We start from the raw sequence: 22806 nt of genomic DNA, 5'->3' as shown, positions 1-22806 counted from the left end.
GTTTATACGCCATATTACACATATCAGAAAGAAATGAATCCAAATAAGTAACATATGTATTACTTTAAATCACACCCATCACGAAGAAATGAATCATAATAATCAAGTAACATATGTATTACTTTAAATCAGTAATTCAATTTTTTCATATTTTTCTTTAAAAAAAAGAAGAAAAAACTAAAATCTTGTTATTTTTTAATATTTAATTTAAGGAAAATTCTTAGATATCCTTTAGGTTATGTTTGGATATCATAAAATAAACAATGCAAAATGAAGTGGAGCGGAGTGAGACATAGATGAATGGAGCGGAACGGAACGAATGTTTCATTCCATTTGTAAATTTTAGAACAGAATAAAATAAGTTGTTCATTCTATCCCAATTGGAGGGGAATAAATATGGTGATAAGTGATGGAATGGAATGAAATCCATACCACTTCATTCCGCTCCGCTCCATCAAATTTTAAAAGATCCAAACAATGAAATATCATTTCATTCTATCTCATTCTGCTTCGTTTAATCCGATTCCATAAATCCAAAATTTTATTTTATTTTATTTTAAAATAAAATAATATTAAAAAATATATGATATTAAATATTGGAGTACTCATTTAATTTCAAAGGTAAGAGAGTCTTCAATTTAATTTAATACCATAAGAAAAGAAACCAATGTAATTTTCCTTGTATTTTTCATTTTTGAAAACTTGAATCTCCTAGAATTTAATTTCCCACACTCCCGCAGATCTAGCATTTCTTTTCATCCTCTCCAAACTCAAATCAGTTCACATTTTCCTTTCTGACCCCCCAAATCCACCAACCTCACCTCTCTCCCACTATCTCTTCCTCCATTCACCTTTTCCACCCACAATTCCAAAATGAAGAACACAAAACCTCAAAACCAACCAACACCTTCAAGATCTTCATCAGTATCAACCCATTTACAAATGGTAGAACTCAAACACAAGATCTTAACCTCCCTCTCTAAACTCTCCGACAGAGACACCCACCAAATAGCCGTTGAAGATCTCGAAAAGACCATACTAACCCTCTCCCCCGACGCCATTCCCATGATCCTTAACTGTCTATACGACGCCGTTTCAGACCCCAAACCCTCTATAAAAAACGAATCCCTCCGTTTACTGTCATTCGTTTGTTCATCTCACCACCACTCCGCCGCACCTCACCTCACCAAAATCATCTCCCATATAGTCCGGCGGCTTAAGGATACTGATTCCGCTTCCCGCGACGCGTGCCGAGACTCGATTGGAGGGATTGCGGCGCTTTATTTGAGAGGAGAGAATAATGGTAGTGGGAGTGGGGGTTCGCTTGTTGGGTTGTTTGTTAAGCCGTTGTTTGAGGCAATGGGGGAACAGAATAAAGGTGTTCAGGCTGGGGCGGCTGTTTGTATGGCAAAGATAGTTGAATCTACCGCTGCTGTGAGTGATGGTGGTGATGTGGGGGTTGTGCCGGTGGGGGCTTTTCAGAAGATGTGCCCTAGGATCTGCAAGCTGATTAATAACCCTAATTTCTTGGCTAAGGCTGCGATTTTGCCTGTGGTTGCTGCATTGTCTCAGGTTTGATGTTGTTTGATGACTTTGTTCTTGTTTAGGGTTTAGATGAAATTGAATGATTGTTGATATGAATGATGAAATGGTTTAGTAAGGAGCTTAATGTAAACGTATTGGCGGCAACTTTACCATGTTGTTGTCCATTCATATCTCATCATGTAGATATTTTTTTGAAATATTAGGAAATATAATGTAGGATTTAGTTTGTATGCATAGTTAGTAACTTAGTATGAAATTATTTTACACATCCAATAAAATCTCATCACGGGGATATTTTAGGAACCGACATAACATAATGGCATCATTTTATGATTTGTTTGGATACCGGCACTATTACCGCTATAGCGGAGCAGAGTGGAGGCCGACTGCTATGGGAAGAGCCGTAGCGGTGCAGGAACACTATAGTGGCTGCTATAAGGTAAATAGCGGGTTAGCAAAGCAGAGCGGTTTCTGGTCCCCTATCATTTTCCCTCTATAAAACCGAAATTACCCCTTACATCTACAACGTTTTTAAGGGTAATTTTGGGGTTTTCAAACAAATTACCCCTTAACTTTCCTTCATAGTCGTTTATGCACTTCCAAGAGTCATGCGTGCTTTGATTTATGAATATTTTATGAGTTGAGTTATTTATTTAATTTTACATTAAATATATGTTTATACTATATGTAATTATTCCAAAAATGATCAAGTAGAACGGTCATCCCGCCATACGCTATCCCACTTTTGGAGTCGACTGCTCCACACCGCTATCAGGGAATAACTAATCTGGTTTTACGCACTGTCAATCAATGCATAGTAATTAATCCCAGCCCAGTGATGTAACAAATTGATGCAACAATGCTAAACTATGATTTCATGACAGTGTAAGACTTTTTAACACTTTGGGTGTATATCATTTAAATTTAAATAAAGTTTGGTGAGTTAAAATTGCATCAGATATTTATCTATGGCCAGACAGTATTTGAAATTTAGGCAGCCTTTGGTGAATGAAGAGAACAAGTACCAAAATGAAGTGGCTCAATTTTCTTTGTTCCTTCTGTTTTAGTAGAACCACAATGTATCATTTATAATTCCTGTTCTTTTCAATTAAAAAAAACCCACCATATATATGGCGGAACTTGTGTTTTATTCTGGATGTCCTGAATTTTAACATGATTGATAAAATGCTACCTCAGACTGATATCAAAACTGTTAATTCATATGAAGGCTAAAAGTTGTGGTTGAGTGGATTGATTGCTGGCTGAAAATTTAGCTGCTATTTACTGTAGTTAATTTACTGGGATTTTTACAAAGATTTTGATAGACATGTTGACATTAGAGCCCTGGCATTAAGAAAGTTCAATATGACATGGCCATGACTCATGTGCACCAAGGATGATGTTGGGATTCGGAGAGTGGTTCTGGTAACTGCAAATAATTATTCTAATAGTGTAGGTTATTTCTGTTGAAGATCTGTCCGACTCTATTAATTTTCTTCTTGACTACATGGTGGTAAAGACAAGAGAGATCCATATTAATTTATTTCAGTTCTGTTAACCTCATAATGTGTTAGTAGTTATTGTCTTTCATAGATTACCAAATTATCATTTTGTGATAGAAGACAAATATTGAAAAAAGATTGAGTTAATTGAGTATCAATTGCAGGCTGGAGCAATTGCACCACAAAGCTTGGAAAATTTGCTATCTAGCATTCATGACTGCCTCTCCAGTAGTGATTGGGCAACGCGCAAAGCAGCAGCAGAGGCATTGAGTTCTTTGGCTTTGCATTCAAGCAGTTTGATTACTGATAAAACGGCATCTACAGTGGCACTGCTTGAGGCTTGTCGGTGTGACAAGGTAGTTTTTGCAATGAAATTTTCTTTTCATTTCTTGGCACACCATATTTGTTTGTCGAGTCGCTTGTTTTAAATGCCATATTATCTTTCAACTTCTTACTAATCTTACCCGTCTCTGAAAATGAATTAATTCAATAGTGCAAGGACATCATGTTCCCAAGACATTAGGAGGTGACCACATAATGTGTTTTATTCTTGGACTTCGTTGCGTGCATTATAGTGTATGATGTACCTCTTTTAAATAGCACTAAAAGAATTATGTTCCTGCAGAAATTTGATAGCATACTCTCGTGACTAGTCTAGTCGATATCTATGGACAAAAGTATCACATCGAGTCAGGGCTGAGAATTAGTTGTCCTAAAATGGTAGATTTGTAATTGTTGAAGCTTCATTACTCGAGAATTGTTTTTGTTTCCTTTTAGCAGTATTGATAAATGGCATCTAGAGCTGCACTATATCGATATAGCGTAGCAGAATTTGGACAAACTGCTATTGTTCAATGATTCGCTTTAGTACAAGATGTTGGCAAATAGCAGCTAAAGTGGCACTATATCACCATCGTGTAGTGAAATTTTAACTATCTGCTATTTTCTGCTATCCATGATTAACAACATTGCTTTTTAGTGATCTAATTATTTTCAGAAAAAAATTTATTGATTGCAGATAAGACCTGTGAGGGATAGCATGACAGAGGCATTGCAGTTGTGGACAAAAATTGCTGGGAAAGAAGATGGATCTTCTCATGATTCAAAGCCCTTGTCGTCTGGTAAGCACATTTAATTTGTCTGTGGTAATCCAATCACCAACCACTTTGTCCCGGTTTATCTTTGTAATGATTTTTTATGCTTTAGATGTCGGGAATCCTGAGCCAGCTGTTTCGTCAGAAACAAGTGACCTGAAAAAGGTAAATACTGATGAGAGGAGGTCTGATCCATCAGTAAAAGATTTACTAACCAGTTCTTCTAACACGGATTCAAATTCTAAAACCAAAGCGGCTAGTGTCTCTGAGAAGGCAGTTGTAATATTAAAAAAGAAACCACCTGTCTTAAATGACAAAGTACTAAACCCAGAATTTTTTCAAAACCTTGAGAAAAGGAGCTCTGATGATTTACCAGTGGAAGTGGTTGTTCCTCGCAGATGCCTCAATTCTTCATCCTCAAACAACGAGGAAGAGTCAGAGGCAAGTGCTAAAGATTTAAACGAAAGAACGAATCCTGTTGGAAATGTCCCTAATGATGGCTTTCATCGATCTGTTAATAATAAATATCTTGGTTTAGAAAGAGGAAATGATGGGAATTCAAGACAAAGAAATTATGACGACTTTGCCCACGACAGATACTCTGAGAGGAGAATGAATGCGAAAGAACTTAGGACAAAACCAAACGATACAAATGACAGGACTGAAAATGATCAGAGAGAGAGTTCCTCCAATATTGCAGGTTTTTCTAGAGCTGATGGTCAATCAGAAGTACCCTTCTCCAATAATAGAGGAAACTTGTTGGCCATCCAGAGACAGTTAACACAGCTTGAAAGACAACAGGTTCATCTGATGAACATGCTGCAGGTATGTTTTGTATGGCCCAAATCAGTTCTAGTATATATTCTTCATAAGTAATAAGTAATAGATATTTTAACAATTTTGCAGGATTTCATGGGTGGATCTCATGATAGCATGGTGACTCTAGAGAACAGAGTACGAGGTCTTGAGAGAATTGTTGAAGATATGTTACAAGATTTATCTATATCATCAGGCCGGAGATTCGAGGGATCATCCACTCGGCCTTCTAGCAAATATAATGGTTTTAACGATTACTCCAATGGTAAGTTTGGAAGAGGTGGTGATGGACGCATCCCATATAATGAAAGGTATACCCAAACTGATGGGAATGCTTTGGGGATGAGGGGAAGAGGCCCATCTTGGAGATCTGACATGCCCGAGGGTTGGGATTTTCCTGGGTATGGTGCTTCTAGAAATGGCCAGATTTCCTCAAGGAGGGCTTTTGGTGGTAGTTCTGTTGATGGAAGATCACCTAACTCATTGCATGAGAGTGATCAAGGGGGCAGCAGGAGAGCTTGGGATAAAGCAGCAATGCCCATCCGGCTTGGTGAGGGGCCCTCTGCAAGAAGTGTTTGGCAAGCTTCTAAAGATGAAGCTACCTTGGAAGCAATTCGGGTTGCTGGTGAAGACAATGGACCATCTAGAGCAACAAGAGTAGCAATCCCCGAAATGACTGCAGAAGCTCTGGCTGATGACAGTGTTGGACAAGAGAGGGATGCAATCTGGACTTCCTGGAGTAATGCAAACGACGCCCTTCAAGCAGGTGACATAGATTCAGCATTTGCAGAGGTGTTGACTACTGGAGATGATCGTTTGCTTGTAAAACTAATGGATAGAACAGGCCCTGTAATTAATGAACTTTCAAATGACATTGCATGTGAGATCTTGTATGCCATCGGACAATTCTTACTGGAGCAGGACCTCTTTAACATCTGTTTGTCTTGGATTCAACAGGTATGGCTTCTCTTCTATTTAAATTTTGTTTTTATTAGTCATAATATAGAATCTAATCATATGAATTTTCTCATTCAAAATAAACCCCCCCCCCCCCCCCCCCCCCCCATTTACCAAATATAGATAAATGGATGATATTTCTATTTGTTTGGATATTTTATAAAAGTCAAAACTAGTTTGAATTTGCCGGAATAAATCATCTATAAAATTGACAAAACATTATTGATGGGTTTCAACGACTAATTAATTTCAAAACTAGGCATTCCTATGTCTCAAGATTTGATGTCTAAATCTCCTGACTGTGTATGCAAACTCGCGAGTTTACTCGTAGAGTCAGACGATCTTATGATTCAAACGCAGCCTTCTGTGCTCTGATGCCAGTGAAATCGGATGGAATGGGATTGGGTAAACTCGGTATAATAGTTGGGGTGAATCCTTAAGTTATTTGATGAATTGGGGCAGATTTTTTGGACCCTATTTTAAAAAAAATGAATCTGGGTCGGGTTATTATGATAATACATATGGGCAGCATCAGATTGTGCATCGGTGAGGCGGCGCCATACAGCCACAAGTGTGTCGTTTTATAAGGTGTGACTGAAACAGAGGATGTCACTGCTCAGTTTTGCGGTGGACTTTGCATACGTAAAGCAGCATCAATGAAGCGGCATAGACACAATAGAAATTGAAGATGAAGTCGGGGAGGCATTATTAATTAGAGAAATATTTAACCAATAAATAATGAGAGAAATAGAGGGTTGAAAAGTCAAACAATTTGAAAAATATGAAAAGTATAAAATCCTATACATTGGGAAGTGAAGAAGTGATTAGGGAAAGGCATTTTGCAAAACCCAGTGTCAGAGCTGTATAACATACCACCTGTGGCTATTGAAAATATAATATGATTTTTTGATAAAAAACAAATAATAACAACAATAAAAATAATAATAATAATAATAATAATAATAATAATAATAATAATAATAATAATAATAATAATAAATCCTCTAAAGAAATAGAAAATAATACATAATATTACTAGAAAATAACTGGGCATTTTAGGCCCTCCACATAAAAAAATACATAGAAAGGCAATAAATTAAGCTTTTTACCCCTAAATTTGTCATTAACTAATAGTTTTGTAGTTAGTTTAATTTTATGATTTAAATGTTATTTTCCTTATCTATGATGATTTTTGTGTATATGTAATAGGCTCTAGATTGGTAGTATAAAATGGTACATTTTATCGACCCCGTTTCAATGATAGTGAATAGGAATATAATGGCTGGAGCAACAACTCCTTGCAGTAATGACAATTACAAGAAAGGTGTCAACTATTTTTCCATAATGAGCATCATTACTGGTGTGAGAAAGGTTCCCACTCCCAGTCCCTGAATTTACTCCAATCCCAAGATGCCCCTCCGTCATGTGTGACCTCCCCCTTTAAACATCACTCCTTCCCTCACTTCCACCCTTCCCTCCACTCCTTGACTGCCTCGTGTGAAGTTAGTTAGTCCCTTTGTCCCCACCAGCTCCTAATTCCTTCATCATTAATTCTTTCCAACATTCCCACTGGTTTCATGTGGACCCCTCTGCCCTCTTCCTTATTCCCTTTTTTACCCATCCTCCTCCCCCCATACACTCCATAGGCTTATCAATATGTATATATAAGTATATACTTTTTATATTAGTTGGATCTTCCGATTTGGCTTACGATCCTCAAGTTACGATCTCTCAATCCTCTCTCGAACCTATGAAGACTCTCGTTTGTTACAACATTGCTCCTGATGATTTTAAATGATAGATCTCAGGCTGTTCAATCTATTAATAATTAATGTTTCGTTGGAGGACTGGGATGCATTTTGTTTCTTCTGCATGGTCACCAGCTAGACAAAATGATTACTTAGTAAAATGACATGGATCCCCCCTTCAATGAAGATCACCCTGTTACTCAAGGCCGTAATTTATTGTCCTATTTAAGCAGTCATTGTGTTATAAATTATGATTACAAGACCTTTTTTTGAAAATTTACTTTTGGGGATTTTCGTATCCTTGTCTGGATTAGCAATTTAGCATATGATACAACATAGTTGTGGTCAATCTGTTAGTAACTTGCAGGTTCTTCTTATTTATTTTTGTTTATGGACGTGGTTTTAAAGCAATCTTTTTCTGTTGGAATAAATTTCCTCTGAAGTGATTTTATCTCTAAAGTTAGCTGGAATAATCATTGACCATTATTTAATTTAAATTACACATGTATTCTTAACCCATTAAAATTCAAAGAACAATATGACCTTATTGCTTTAATTTAGAACCATGTTATTTGGAATGGCTTCTCAAGATTAATAGAATCTTACCTTTTCATCTTCAAGATACATTTGAACAATGAGGGTCAGAAAATGATTGATTATAGTCTAAGATAACACATTAAAAAACATGTTCATTTCTTGGACTTTTAACAATTCTTCACCTGTTTAGCATTTGGTGATTCCACTGCACTGTACACAATGCTGCATTTGTTTTCCTTTTTTGCAAGCTTTATATTTTTCATATGAGGCTTACGTTACTAAATTTGTGACCATAATACTCAGTTGGTGGAGGTATTATTCGAAAACGGCCCAGATACTTTTGGCGTTCCCATGGAAGTGAAGGAAGAGCTCTTGCGGAATTTACACGATGCTTCAACAGATACCGCCGAGGGCTGGGAAGGTGTTCCTCCAGATCAACTTTTATTGCAGTTGGCATCAGGCTGGGAAATTGATCTACAACAACCTGACAAATAAGCTCATAAAGAACAAACTACGCCGATACATAGATTCTGTCCCATTTTAACTTTTGAGTTGGGGACGATAACCTTGATGGTTTCTTTGAGTGTACAATTTGAAATATATGTTATTCAGGTTTTAGGCCTGCAAGTAAAAATTACAATGGCACAAATTCATGCTTTTTTTTCTGCATCTTGGTGACTGGTCAGAGCAATGTTTGATGCTTGAATATCATTCATTTACTAAGTTAGTGCATGTCTTGTTATCAGTGCCTAATTGTGGTGCTTAAAATTAAAATCATTGTGTAAATTGAGACAAATGAACAAATCTTCCATGTAATTACATTTGCTGAAGTATGAAATGTTGAAGATGATCATGCACTGCCAGATACTGGGTATGGAAACACTATTATTGATATTCAGAAGCATACTCTAATATTTATTCCAATTCCTAGTTTGAATTTGAAATACGTAGAATACTTTAAGACTTGTTTGATTTGAAGAAAATGTTTTTATTGGTAATATAATAATATCAATGTTATCATTTTGATGCCTGTTTCAGAGATTTTAATAAGTGGCTATATATTTGTATATCTAATCTTTCATGATTATCTTTTATCAATAAAAATCTAATTTCGAAATTGGAATTGGAATAAAAAGAGGTGCTGTAATATAAGAATTAACGAATTGTAATGTAAAATTTAAGTTTTATTCTAGAAAATAGATTAGTCATTACCTAAATAATCCCCATTTTAAAATGGGTTAAATAAATTTTTGGTTATCGTAAATATTGTCATTTTTATTGAGTTTAATTGATATACACTGACAGTGTAAAGTCACAACCATTGATTTATTTAATTTAAATTTTTTTACCCTGACAGTGGATAATAATTAATCTCTTTTATTTTTAGTTTTTAAAAAAAAAATCTTTAAGAAATATCTTCGTAATATTTTTTTATCTCTCATATCAAAATCTGTCAACAGAAACTGATATGACAAGATGCTGACGTGACATATCATAGGATTAAAGTCAACATTAATCATAAACTTAAAAAAACTCATAGCTAATCGGTAGCTAAAATCGTAATTAATCTGTAACAAATACATTATAAAAAGAATTTTGATTCCTAAAAAAATATAGTCTGTTGTTGTTGATAGAGAAAAATGTTCCTTAAAAAATGGTTGGTAGAATGAGTTTTGAACTTGATTCATGATGGGTTAAAGTTGCATTACACTTTCAACTCTCATCATCTTATAAAATGCTTACTATATCTATTGCTTACTACGATCACCCACATCCAAACCTCATATCAAATGTAACTATTGTAATTGTTTGGGACAAACTATTTTTCTGTGCTGGAAACTAGATGATCTTTCTCCACCTTCTAGAATTGATTCAGCTGACACTATTTCAGACCATGGATCCTCCTAAGGCCTCTCTGGCTACTTATGAAGATTTTCCCTCGGTGGATAAGGTTTTGCCAGAAATCAGGATTTGTTGTTTCGGTTGCACACCCCGGGAAAGTTATGCTATTGTAGACACGAAATTATACTAAAAGTATTTCAACAGCTTCTCCCTACTTGTTAAGTATAAAATGATATTATCGAGAACTTTCTTTTTTTCCTACTTCCTACCCCAAACCTTGTAGTAATTTCAATACATATTAACCAAGATATATTTGAATATTTTTCTCATCCAATAAAGAATATATGAAAATACACTTACAAAAACCTGCAAATGCTAAAATTCATATAAACATATAAATATACACAACATACCTCAGCATCATCATCAAAACTCAATTTATATATTCCTTCATCATTCAACCACAAGTTATATATTAAAATCCATATAGACCTCGTAACGGTAAGGAACTGTCAATTTATTTCTTATTGTAAAATGAAAAGAAAAGAAAGGGAGCAAAGTTTAGACATTGTGACTAATAATAGATTACTCATGTGAGACTTCTCAGACCTAAGTTCTTCTCTAGCGGCAAATAGCTAGTAGAAATATTGCCAAAACTGATAATATATGTCCCCAAAATTGATTTACATTATTTTGAAAAGTTAACCTTCCATGGGTATTTTTATTTGGTGAAAAGGTTCTGTGGATAAACAATAGAATGCAAAAAACCTGAAGCATGAGCTCATCCTTCGATGTGAAAGGAGACGAATCAAGAATTGTTTTCAAGTTTGATGACCAGTGATAGCTACGATTTTTTAACTACAGAATAGTTATGATTTTAGCTATCAATTAGTCATGATTTTTTTTTTTTGGATTCAGAAACGAAGTCATGCGGCAATGCCACGCCAACTTCTATTAACGAAGACGCAAAATATCATGAGAACCATTTTTGGAACGAAATTTTTTGAGAGACTAAAAATAAAAATAATAATATTTATGAGGAACAAAAACTTATTTAACCTTTTTAAAATTAACTTATCAAATAATTCATATTTCAAAAAAATTCTTAAAATACCTCACTTTCAAATGAGAATGAAATGCTGTTTCCAGATGAATTGACGACAACCTTATATTTTTAAGAGGAGACACCAATTGAATTGGTGACTCTATATGGAGTTGACAATTCAATTGGCGTCAGTGTACAAGTGCACAAATGAGGTGCTAATTGGCCTCATATCATTTGTTATAATTCACACCTCATTTCAAATTCTTCTTTCATTTCCATCACCACTAGCTCTATCGTGATTGTTAAAAGATATGAACAAGTTTGTTATTTCGCATAGAAACCTCCGATGAAAATGTTTTTCTAGAACATCCAAAACTTTAAACATCTTGAGAGAAATTTGAAAAGTTGGTTAGAATGGAGAACAAATTAGAAGTATCGAGAGGCTTGTCTCATAATTCTCAATTGCAGATGACAATAATGTTACGCATTGGATGTGGGTGCGAGTTAAAGATGACAATGATGTTAGGGATATGATATCTCTAATAGATGACAATGTTTTGATTGTTGTAATCTTTTAAATATGTTGTGGTGTTAAGTTTTTTTTATCAGTTGTTTGTGTTGTTGTGTTAAATTTTTTATCTGTTGATGTAATCTCTTACTATGTCTTATATGAAATCCAAAAATTGATATATTATAAATAACAAGGTTACAAAATCTTACCATATTATAAATAACTTAAAGAAAACAAATACGTGTCCATGTAGAGCTTGCTCCAACATTGCGACATCGGGTTGACGATATAAACCACATAATCTTACCACAACAATCATTTTAATCTTTCTCCAACGAATCATTCACACCAATGTCCCCTTTCGATCGTCCAGACCGCACACCATTACCCCTTTAACACATCCCAATTACTCTGGTATGAATCGCGGACTCGGTTACGATAGTGTGTCACTCCGTACATAAGACTTCTTAGAAATGGAAAAACTTCTTAGGGATTCTGCTGATGTTCCTGAGACCTAAACATCCAGAGTGAATCAACAATGAGGACAACAAGTAAGGGTACGTAAGGAGTGTGAAACTGGTGGCCGGTATTAACCAACATGGTCGTCATCATTAATTTATGTAAAAGTATTTTTCATTAAATATTAATGTTTATTATTTATACTAATTTTTTTTACTTGTACACTGGTGCGAGATCAATTTGCACCTCATTTATGCATTTGTACAGTGACATCAATTGAATTGACAACAACATATGAAGTCGGGGATTCAATTGACGCATCTTCTTAAAAATATAACATTGTCACCAATTCATCTTGCAACAACACTTTATCCTCATCATGAATTATTTTAAAAAATAATTTTTAAAAAAATGAATTATTCGAATAAAAAAATTCGTAAAATTTAAGTATTGTTCTAAAAAATTTGATTAGTTAATAGTTTAAATAGTAAAATAAACAATATTTATTTAAAATTTTGATAAAAATAATAAATCATGGAATTCAAGTATACAAATTTCAACGTAAAGTCATTATCATAGTTCCATATTTTAAAATGATTTCGTAATTTTATATTATAGAAGGTTAATAATTAAGTTTTGAAAAATAAACTGAAATTTAAGAACTAAAATTGAAGTAAAAAATAAATTAATCAAATTTTGTATTTGATAACTATCGTTTAGGCGGTAGGTTGTAGATTTTTTTTTACTGGTTTATGGTATTTTCTTAAAGCTATTTGAATTATTTTTTAATTTAGTAGTTTTTACCTTAATTTTTTTTTTCATTTCTACATTTACTATTTTAATAAAAACTCATTCTCATCCTTTTATATATATATATATATATATATATATATATATATATATATATATATATATATATATTTAATGGATTTATTAATATATTTATTTATTTTAAATAAAAATAATTTATAATATTATATAAAAAATAATGGGATCATTAATTTTTTAATTAAGAATTTCTTTTTATGTCATTTTATATTTTTCAGTCAGTGTAACACATTCAAATTAACTTATAAACTATCATTCATCAGTTATAAGTTATCAGTCATCAACTATAAGCTATCGATTATCCGTCATTAGATATAAGTTATGCCTCATCAATTATAAGTTATAAGTTATCAATCATTAACTATTAGTTATTTTTACCTAACAAAATCAAAGAGTGTTAAGATGCACATCATGTAGGCAGTGGCGGAGCCAGATAAAAAAATTTGGGATGACCGCTAACGTAAAATAAAGATTATAAATAAAATATAAATAATATTTTAAATAAAACATTAAAGTTAAAATAAATACAAAGTTAATTACTAAAAATTTAAATTACATGACTTGAAACTATCTTAAAGTAATGCTTTACGCGTTCCGAGTGACTTGAAATCGTCAATAATTGACTCCGAACTAATGCTTGCACTAATCTCCCTTTCAATATATACTGTCATGCTATCTCCAAGAAACCCATCATCCATCTTGTTTCTCAACTTAGTCTTAATAATTTTCATTGCTGAAAAAGACCTCTCAGTTGTGGCCGTAGAAACGGGAAGAGTCATGATAAGACGAAGTAGTTTATCAATCAAGAAGTAAGTTTCAACTTGTCCAGATGCAACCAAACATGAATATAGTTCTTGAATAGTTGATAAATGTTAAGGTAAATCAAAGATATTATTAGCTAAATTAAGTATGAATATATTTGTGCTGTAAATAATTGATTTGTACAGCTATGTGATTATTGTGTGCAGTTGTCATTCCTTTAATAGAAGAGGAATTATAGGGGCTCTTTTGTGTATATATAGTACCTTGATCAATGAATAATATATCAGAATTATCACTTTGAAATCTGTTATATGGTATCAGAACCAACACCGTCTCTCTTTCAATATAAGAAACGGTGGTTTTTATTTCTTAGTAATTTCTGATGGCTTCTGATAAAAACAAATCGGAGAATTCTGGAACTTCCGCTGCTGTCCAATTCAACGATGCACTCACCCCAGAACGGCTTGACGGCACTAACTACGTCGAATGGTCGTTGAATGCACAAAACAAAATCAGAGGCAGAAAACGATGGGGTTACGTTACCGGAACAAAGACTGCACCGGCAAAAAAAGATAAACCCGATGAATATGAAGCATGGGAAGATGAAAATTGCTTGGTCAAGTCTTGGCTTCTTGACTCCATGACCAAAGAAATCAGATCTCTTTTTATTCGCTTAGCTACGGCGAAGGAAATTTGGGAAACTGCGAAACAAACGTACTCCGCCGACCAAGATGCATCAAGAGCTTACCAATTGCATCGTGAGGTAATCTCTACTCAACAAAATGGTGGATCTGTTATTACATACTTTGGAAAATTGCAGAGGCTATGGCAATAGTACGATAGTATTAATAATTGTACCTTGGAATGCACTAAAGACATTGAGAAATACAATAAGATGGTTAAATCTCAACGAGTTTATGTTTTTTTGGCTGGTTTGGATTCACATTTGGATGGAGTTCGTGGTCGTGTTTTGGCTACCACTCCGCTTCCTAATGTTCAATCAGTTTATGCAATTATATGTGCAGAGGCAAATCGCCAAGAAGCTATGCTAAGCAGTGAGTCTTCGAATGGTTCCGCCTTGGCTGTCAAGAAGTATCCGAATAAAGAAATCCGCAAGTGTAATCACTGTAATGGAGATAATCATGTCATGGAGACATGTTTTAAGCTCTATGGCTACCCGGAGTGGCATCCAAAGGGAAAAACTACTTCGAATAATAAGACAGAAAACAACAAGACTCATCTTTCTACTGCTGTCGGCTTTGTAACCAAGTCAGGTATGTCTAACTCTGCTCATAATCTTTCTGTTATTATTAGAAATAGCGATTGGATAATCGATACAGGTGCTACTGATCATATGACTTGTGATCAACACATGTTTACTAATTTCTCTCCTAACTGTCATAAAACTGTTATTATTACTGCCAATGGAGTGGAATCTCCCATTGAAGGTGTTGGTACAATGACTCTATCACCCTCCCTATCAATACCTAATGTCTTATTTGTTCCTACCTTGAATTGCAATCTTATCTCTGTCAGTAAATTAACCAAATCACATTCATGTGTCGCTGTGTTTTATCCAACCCACTGTGTTTTTCAGGATATACATACCAAGTAGAAGATTGGCAGTGGTAGATATAGTGAAGGGTTGTATTATCTTGAAAAAGTTTCACAAATCCATAAAGGAGCATTGGTTCATCTTGCAAGTGATCACATACAAGATCAAAATAAAAAAATATTTGGCTATGGCATAGACGATTGGGGCATCCCTCTTTTAGTTATCTAAAAAAATTGTTTCCATCATTATTTCATAAATGCAATATTTCATATTTTCTTTGTGAAACTTGTGTTATGGCAAAAAGTCATCGTGCTATTTTTCCCTTAAGTAATAAGAAAGTTGACTTTCCTTTCTCTTTAGTACACACTGATGTTCGGGGTCCTGCTCCACAATCTACACATAATGGAAAAAAATGGTTTATTAGTTTTGTTGATGATTGTACACGGGTAACCTGGGTATATTTGCTACAACATAAAAGTGATGTGTATGATGTGTTTCGCTCCTTTCATCAAATGATTGTAACACAATTTGACACATGTATTAAGGTAATTAGATCAGACAATGGAGGGGAATATTTTAAGAAAGAATTAAAAGATTTTTTGAACTCTAAGGGCATTTTGCATCAAACAACATGTCCTTATTCCCCCCAACAAAATGGAGTGGCCGAGAGGAAAAATAGACACATATTAGAAGTTACAAGAACACTCCTAATTGATGGTAATGTTCCATCTCATTTGTGGGGCGAGGCTGTGAATTCTGCAGTTTACTTAATTAACCGAACCCCCTCTAGTGTGCATAACTTTAGAAGACCTCTAGATGTTTTATCTGATCATCACGTTCTCCCTTCCATCGTTCATTTACTACCTCATGTTTTTGGATGTGTTATATATGTTCACTTACACCCACATCAACGTACAAAACTTGAAAAACGAGCTCTTAAATGTGTCTTTGTTGGGTATGGATCAACTCAAAAAGGTTATCGTGCTTATCATCCATCATCTAAATTTTTTTATATTTCTATGGATGTAAATTTTCATGAAGATAACTTTTTCTATGTTGATTCTACACTTCAAGGGGGGAATGAAAGTGAAGTGCAACACCATGATGTTAGCATGTTTGACTTATTTTGTGAAGATAAATTATCTTGTGAGGATCATTCTGCAGGTAATGAATCAATCTCAAATATGGACACATCACCTTTAGATAATACAGTTTCCCCTAACCATAATCAACTAGTTCAATCTTCTCCACAAGATCAAATTGACTCTCCAGAGGTATTTCCTAATTCTATTCCTGATAATACAATTATAAATGAAGTAGGTACTAATTTTCATTCTGAAGTTGATTCCTTTTCTCATGAAATTGATCATGAAATTGATCATGAAATTGACCCTAGTTTCCATGAGACCACCAACACACCTTACACTGAATCCACTATTGTCCAATATAATCTTCCACCTCGTTATAACCGTGGTCAACCTCCCATTAGATATGAACCAGACCTTCAATCCAAAGTTAAATATCCCATTGGTAATTATGTGTCATCTCACAAGTTATCTAAGTCATATGCATCATTTGTATCTCAATTATCCTCAATTTCTATTCCTAGTAATGTGCAGGAAGCTTTAGCAGATCCTAGATGGACTGAAGCAATGGTTGTGGAGATGGCAGCTTTAGAAAAAAACAACACTTGGGATCTTGTGACGTTACCAAAAGGGAAGAAAACTGTGGGGTGCAGATGGGTTTATACAATTAAACACAAAGTTTATGGAACTATTGAGAGGTATAAAGCACGACTAGTGGCTAAAGGTTACACTCAATCTTACGGTGTAGATTATCAAGAGACATTTGCTCCGGTAGCCAAGCTCAACACTGTGAGAATACTTTTGTCACTAGCAGCAAACCAAGATTGGCCTCTTCTACAATTTGATGTGAAAAATGCTTTCCTACATGGAGAAATTTTAGAAGAAATTTATATGGATTTACCACCAGGTATGATAGATTCAAATGAGATGAAGGTTTGCAAGTTAAGAAAGGCTCTATATGGATTAAAACAATCTCCAAGAGCATGGTTTGGTAGGTTTACTAAGTCTATGAAGGCTTTTGGTTATAAAGCAAGTAACTCTGATCACACCTTATTTTTGAAGAAAGGAGGAGGTAAAATTACAGCTTTGATCATTTATGTAGATGATATGATTGTTACAGGGAATGACCAAGATGAGATGTCTAGTTTGCAAAAATACCTCGCTTCTGAATTTGAGATGAAGCAACTTGGAAACCTCAAATATTTCTTGGGTATTGAAGTAGCTAGATCTAAACATGGTATTTTTTATGCTAGAGAAAGTATACTCTTGATTTACTATCTGAAACGGGACTGCTTGGGTGTAAACCTGTTGATACCCCAATTGAACAAAATCATATGTTATTTCAATGCCAAAATTCAGCCAGCATAGACAAAGGGAAATACCAGAGGTTGGTGGGCAAACTAATTTACTTGTCTCATACACGGTCAGATATTACATATGCAGTAAATGTCGTTAGTCAATTTATGCATGATCCACGGAAAGCTCATATGGATGTTGTTGAAAGGATCTTGAGATATTTGAAGTCCACTCCTAGAAAAAGAATTTTATTCTCAAATCATGGAAACTTGAAGGTAGAAGGGTATACCGACGCTGATTGGGCAGATTCAAGAAATGATAGAAGGTCTACCTCTGGTTACTTTACATTTGTAGGGGGGAATCTTGTGACTTGGAGGAGTAAAAAACAACCGGTAGTAGCAAGGTCTAGTGCTGAAGCTGAGTTTAGAGGCATGGCACTGGGAGTTTGTGAACTTTTATGGATACGAAATGTTCTATCAGATTTGGGTTTTGAACCAAGGGAGACTATGACTTTGTATTGTGACAATACATCAGCAATTGCAATTGCTCACAATCCTGTGCAACATGATAGAACGAAGCATGTAGAAATCGATAGACATTTTATCAAAGAGAAACTTGAAGCCGGAATAATTTCTTTTCCTTTTGTAAGATCTGAATTTCAGTTAGCAGATGTTCTCACTAAAGGAGTGGCAAGTAAGGTGTTTGATGAGTCTATATTCAAGTTAGGAATGTGTGATATCCATGCACCAACTTGAGTGGGGATGTTAAGATAAATCAAATATATTATTAGCTAAATTAAGTATGAATATATTTGTGCTGTAAATAATTGATTTGTACAGCTATGTGATTATTGTGTGCAGATGTCATTCCCTTAATAGAAGAGGAATTATAGGGACTCTTTTGTGTATATATAGTACCTTGATCAATGAATAATATATCAGAATTATTACTTTGAAATCTGTTATAATAAATTATTCAAGTTTGATGCTTGACGAGCAACAAATAGAAAATGTTGGAGTTGAAATTGCAAATTATTCTTCTTTTGATCACTAAAATCCATAGGATAATATTTTTCAACTAAAGAACAAATAGTATCAATGCTAAAAACTTTATATCCATCCTTAGGAGATAAAGAACAAGAAAGAGTTAACAAATCCATTATCTGCTCACTGAATCTGCTATTCAACTCTTGTAATTGTTTGTCAATGATAGTGAAAAAGATTTCAACTTTAAAGTAATGTTGAATTGTGACTTGATTCTCTTCAAGACGGGAGCATCCAAATCTTGTTGTTGAATGAACATCATTAAGATCAGGAATCTCAATACCATGCTTTTCACAAAAAGATACCACTTTAGTAAACAATATATCCCAACCACTTTCTCTCAAACCTTGAATAAGATGTTTTGTTGAACGAACCAAGTTCATAGCATTAACTACATCTTGATTTTTTTTTGTAAGGCTTGACAAAGCATATCTATTATTCCCATGTTTTCTTTCATCAAGTGCAAAATAAATATAAAATCAAATGCCTTCAAGTAATTGTAACAACTATCTACATCCCCACGTGTAGCATAACTCCCTCTATCTTTTGCAAAAAAAAAATTAAAACTAAACAAGTTGCTGCTAGAAATTGAATCGTAATGTGATCCCCAACGAGCATCTCCAGCTCGTTTCAATGTACCAACTTGATTTGCACCTTTACCAGTTACAATCTCATCAATCTCTAACAAATAAGCAATTTCTTCTAATTGGGCAGCTTGTAACTCATCATGACGCTTTGTAGAAGAACAAATAACATTCACAACAAAGATCGGCTTCTCAAAAAAATTATGAACAGGTTTGACTTCTCTTGATGATGTAACTAATACAAGTTGCAATCGATGAGCAAAACAATGAACATAGTATGCATAAGGACAATCCTTCATAAAGAGGGCTTGTAAACCATTTCATTCTCCTCTCATATTACTAGCATCATCATACCCTTGGCCACGAATGTTAGAAACATCAAGGTTATGTCGAGAAAGTATATCACATATTGCTTCCTTAAGAGTTAAAGACGTGGTGTCTTTAACATCTGCCACATCAAAAAATCTCTCTTGTATTAAACTAACTTTATCAACAAATCTTAATACAAGAGCCATTTATTCCTTTTTTGACTCATCACGAGCTTCATCAACAACGATACAAAATTTGAAATCACCAATTTCCTCACGAATACTCTTTTTCACCCTACTAGAAAGAATTTGCAAGAGCTCTTTTTGAATTTGATGTGAAGTATACTTGCAATTTTGTGGAGCATTTTCCAACACAAATTTTGCAACTTCATCATTGTAGGATGCTAAAAGTTTCAATAACTCAAGAAAGTTACCTTGATTTCTTGATTTGCTACTTTCGTCGTGACCCCTAAAAGCACAAGCTTGTAGTGTTAACCAACGAACAATGTCATTTGAAGTCTTGAGTCGTAACCGATTATTCATTCTTTGACTTGAACTTTGCACTTGAATAACATTTCTAATATGACCATCTTGATTCAACAAGTCTTGACAAGCTTTCATTGCATTGTTGTGTGGTGAGCAAGGATCCTTACCTATGTGTTTAAGAAAGGAACAATATTTTCCATTCCTAACTTTCTTCCAATTTCTAAAACCCATATAAATAAAGACAAGTGATACGGGACGTCCACTTAGTTTTTTGCTAAAAAGGTAACATGGTAAGCAGTATGCGACATCTTCAGATGGTGAATATTCTAACCATGATGGAAATATGCTAAACCAAGTATGTTGAAACCTTCTCGGATGATCCTCGTTACTGGACAAAGGATAGTTTTCTAAATGAATTTGATATGGACCCCATTTTAGATAAGCTCTTCGTATTGCATCCACTTGATTTGGTGGATATTGCCAAATCGGAGGACGCTTTCTTGGATCGCGTTCCAAAGAATTTTCAAAACCATGATGCTCTTCAATTGTTGGATTCTCAAGAACTGTTTCAGATTCGGATGTCGGGATTATAATTTCTTCATCTCTCTTTTCTCTTTCAATTTCACATGCTTTCCTTTTGAAAAAAGAATCAATTATCCTATTATTCATCTTTACTCTTCCTATAATATCATATCAAATCCAAAAATCAATTTAGAGAACATAAAAATTAAAAGAGAAAAAAATTAATAAACTTAATTAGTCAACTTTAATCCGTTTTCAAATACCGGTAACTTCACTATTAGAAATTAGCAGCAACAATGATTAAATAAACCTTATTACAGTGTATAACTATATTTGTAAATTACAGTATTATGAATTGGCTTAATAAACCTCAAATAGATTATTTTAACACATCAAGAAAGAAGAACCCTAAAAATATCAAAAACACAAATCAAGCAATCACTTTAATTTGTTACTTTTTATAAAAGAAGAATGAATAAATTTTTTTACCTGTTAGATGCCGATCACTTTAATCTGTTCCAATTCCGGTGCCGATAGCAAACTCATATGAGAAAGAAAGGAAAGGTATGAGCTTTTTACCTTATCTGTATTTTAACCTAACTTTGAATGAAAAAGAAAAAATAAAAATTAATTTTAATTTAAAATAAGGATGTTTTAGTAATTTAATATATATGAATAAAAAATAAATAAAAAGTTGAGGGGTGGTCGTGGTCTTCCCACGTCCCCCCTCAGTTCCGCCACTGCATGTAGGGGGGATGTTCTTTCCATCCTTAGTGGTGGACAACCACCCTTATGAAACCCCAAAATGTCTTTCATTTGTCCGGATTCTGAAATCAGGACGCACCTATTATACACAACACCATCATCATCAGTGAACCACCCATATTTGCCCAAAAATAGACCATAGTTCAATCTTCGAATACAATTCAGATACCAATATCCGGAAACACCAAGCGCTAAATTGAATATAACACCACTTGCATTTACTTTTCATTTTATGATCATACCATCATACTTGTGAAACCCTACAAAAAATCTCATTCTATTCTCCATCAAGTTTTGTATTTCAAAACCATATTCTTCTATTTTTTTCACATAAAAAAGAACAAAAGAAGTTGAAATTTAAGATAACTTACATGTATTTCCTTCTTTAATACTTGTAAGAATTTGATTATTTTTTTTGAAAAACGAATGCTACATTCGGATTTTTAAATCCAGATTATGTTGCCTGTTATTCTAGAGAGAAAAATGCAGAACATTTTCATGTTGAATTTTAATTTAATTTTGTTATGACTGGTTGTAGCAATGGTGCACATTGACGATTCTACAAAAGTTATTGTGTCTATGGATGTTAAATTGAGTGATGTTCAGGTACCAGGTGTTTTTCATGTAGATGTTGTAATTTTTTTTACAATTGAACACAAGTTTGCTATTCAGGACTATATGCTCCAATGGAATGACATGGAGGCTTTCAAATTAAGGTTCGACATTGTAATCGGGAGGTCAGATTTTAGTTTTGATATAAGTTCGACATTTGTGACAATGACATGTGAAATAAGTGGCAAGTACTAAAATCCTATCCGGAAGTTGAAACGGGATGACATCGGAACGAGGAAATGTGAGTGTCCTTTTAAGTTGCAGGGGCACCTTAAGACGAATGATACATGGATATTTAATGAGGTTTATGGTATATGTAACCAAAAGAAGCTAAAACTTAGTCGAATAAATTTTTGGATCGGATGGAAGAGTTCATCAAGTTGAACAAGATTGAAAGAGAATAAAATAAGCAAAAGTTAAAGGTGGAACCACCCATAAATATATAAATATAGATTTAGGTGGTCACATATCTTCTGATGCATTTTAGTTTATATCTTATAGTATATTTAGGCGGTGACTTATTTTTTTGTATATAATGAAGGTAGTTTATGAAAGACGAGATAATTTACCGGAAACAACTATCTATTTAGGGTAAGTATTTTGCACCCTTATTGATATTACTTTCACAATAATTGTGCTAAATCGTTACTAATATTTCATCTGAACTATTTTCAGGCATGAATCCATCAACATTTGTCACGCCTCTCTAACTGGATATATGTAAAAAAAATATTGTGAGGTTTTGCCATGTGCGTGAGCTATCATACCGCTTAGAGGGAATCATGTGACTGAGTCGTTTCGAGATGCTCTTTACTATATTGTGTCAGATGATATTTGCTTTATGTCGTACATTAATCATCGTGACACAATCCTTGTAATTGATATCCTTGTACTCTAGATGGAT

General features: G+C 34.1%; 1 protein-coding gene across 1 annotated transcript; it reads left to right on the top strand.

Annotated features, from left to right (window-relative positions):
* The first annotated feature begins 680 nt into the window (after positions 1-680).
* Positions 681-9062, top strand: LOC127084972 (microtubule-associated protein TORTIFOLIA1). The gene is made up of 6 exons (XM_051025514.1): positions 681-1572; positions 3212-3403; positions 4066-4168; positions 4254-4966; positions 5048-5914; positions 8503-9062. The coding sequence occupies exons 1-6, from the start codon at positions 874-876 to the stop codon at positions 8692-8694; spliced, it is 2766 nt and encodes a 921-aa protein (XP_050881471.1). The 5' UTR covers positions 681-873; the 3' UTR covers positions 8695-9062.
* The last annotated feature ends 13744 nt before the right edge of the window (positions 9063-22806 follow it).

The sequence above is a fragment of the Lathyrus oleraceus genome, chromosome 5, assembly GCF_024323335.1.
Source record: "Lathyrus oleraceus cultivar Zhongwan6 chromosome 5, CAAS_Psat_ZW6_1.0, whole genome shotgun sequence".
NCBI classification, from domain to species: Eukaryota; Viridiplantae; Streptophyta; class Magnoliopsida; order Fabales; family Fabaceae; genus Lathyrus; species Lathyrus oleraceus.
This window is presented reverse-complemented; position numbering and strand designations above follow the sequence as displayed.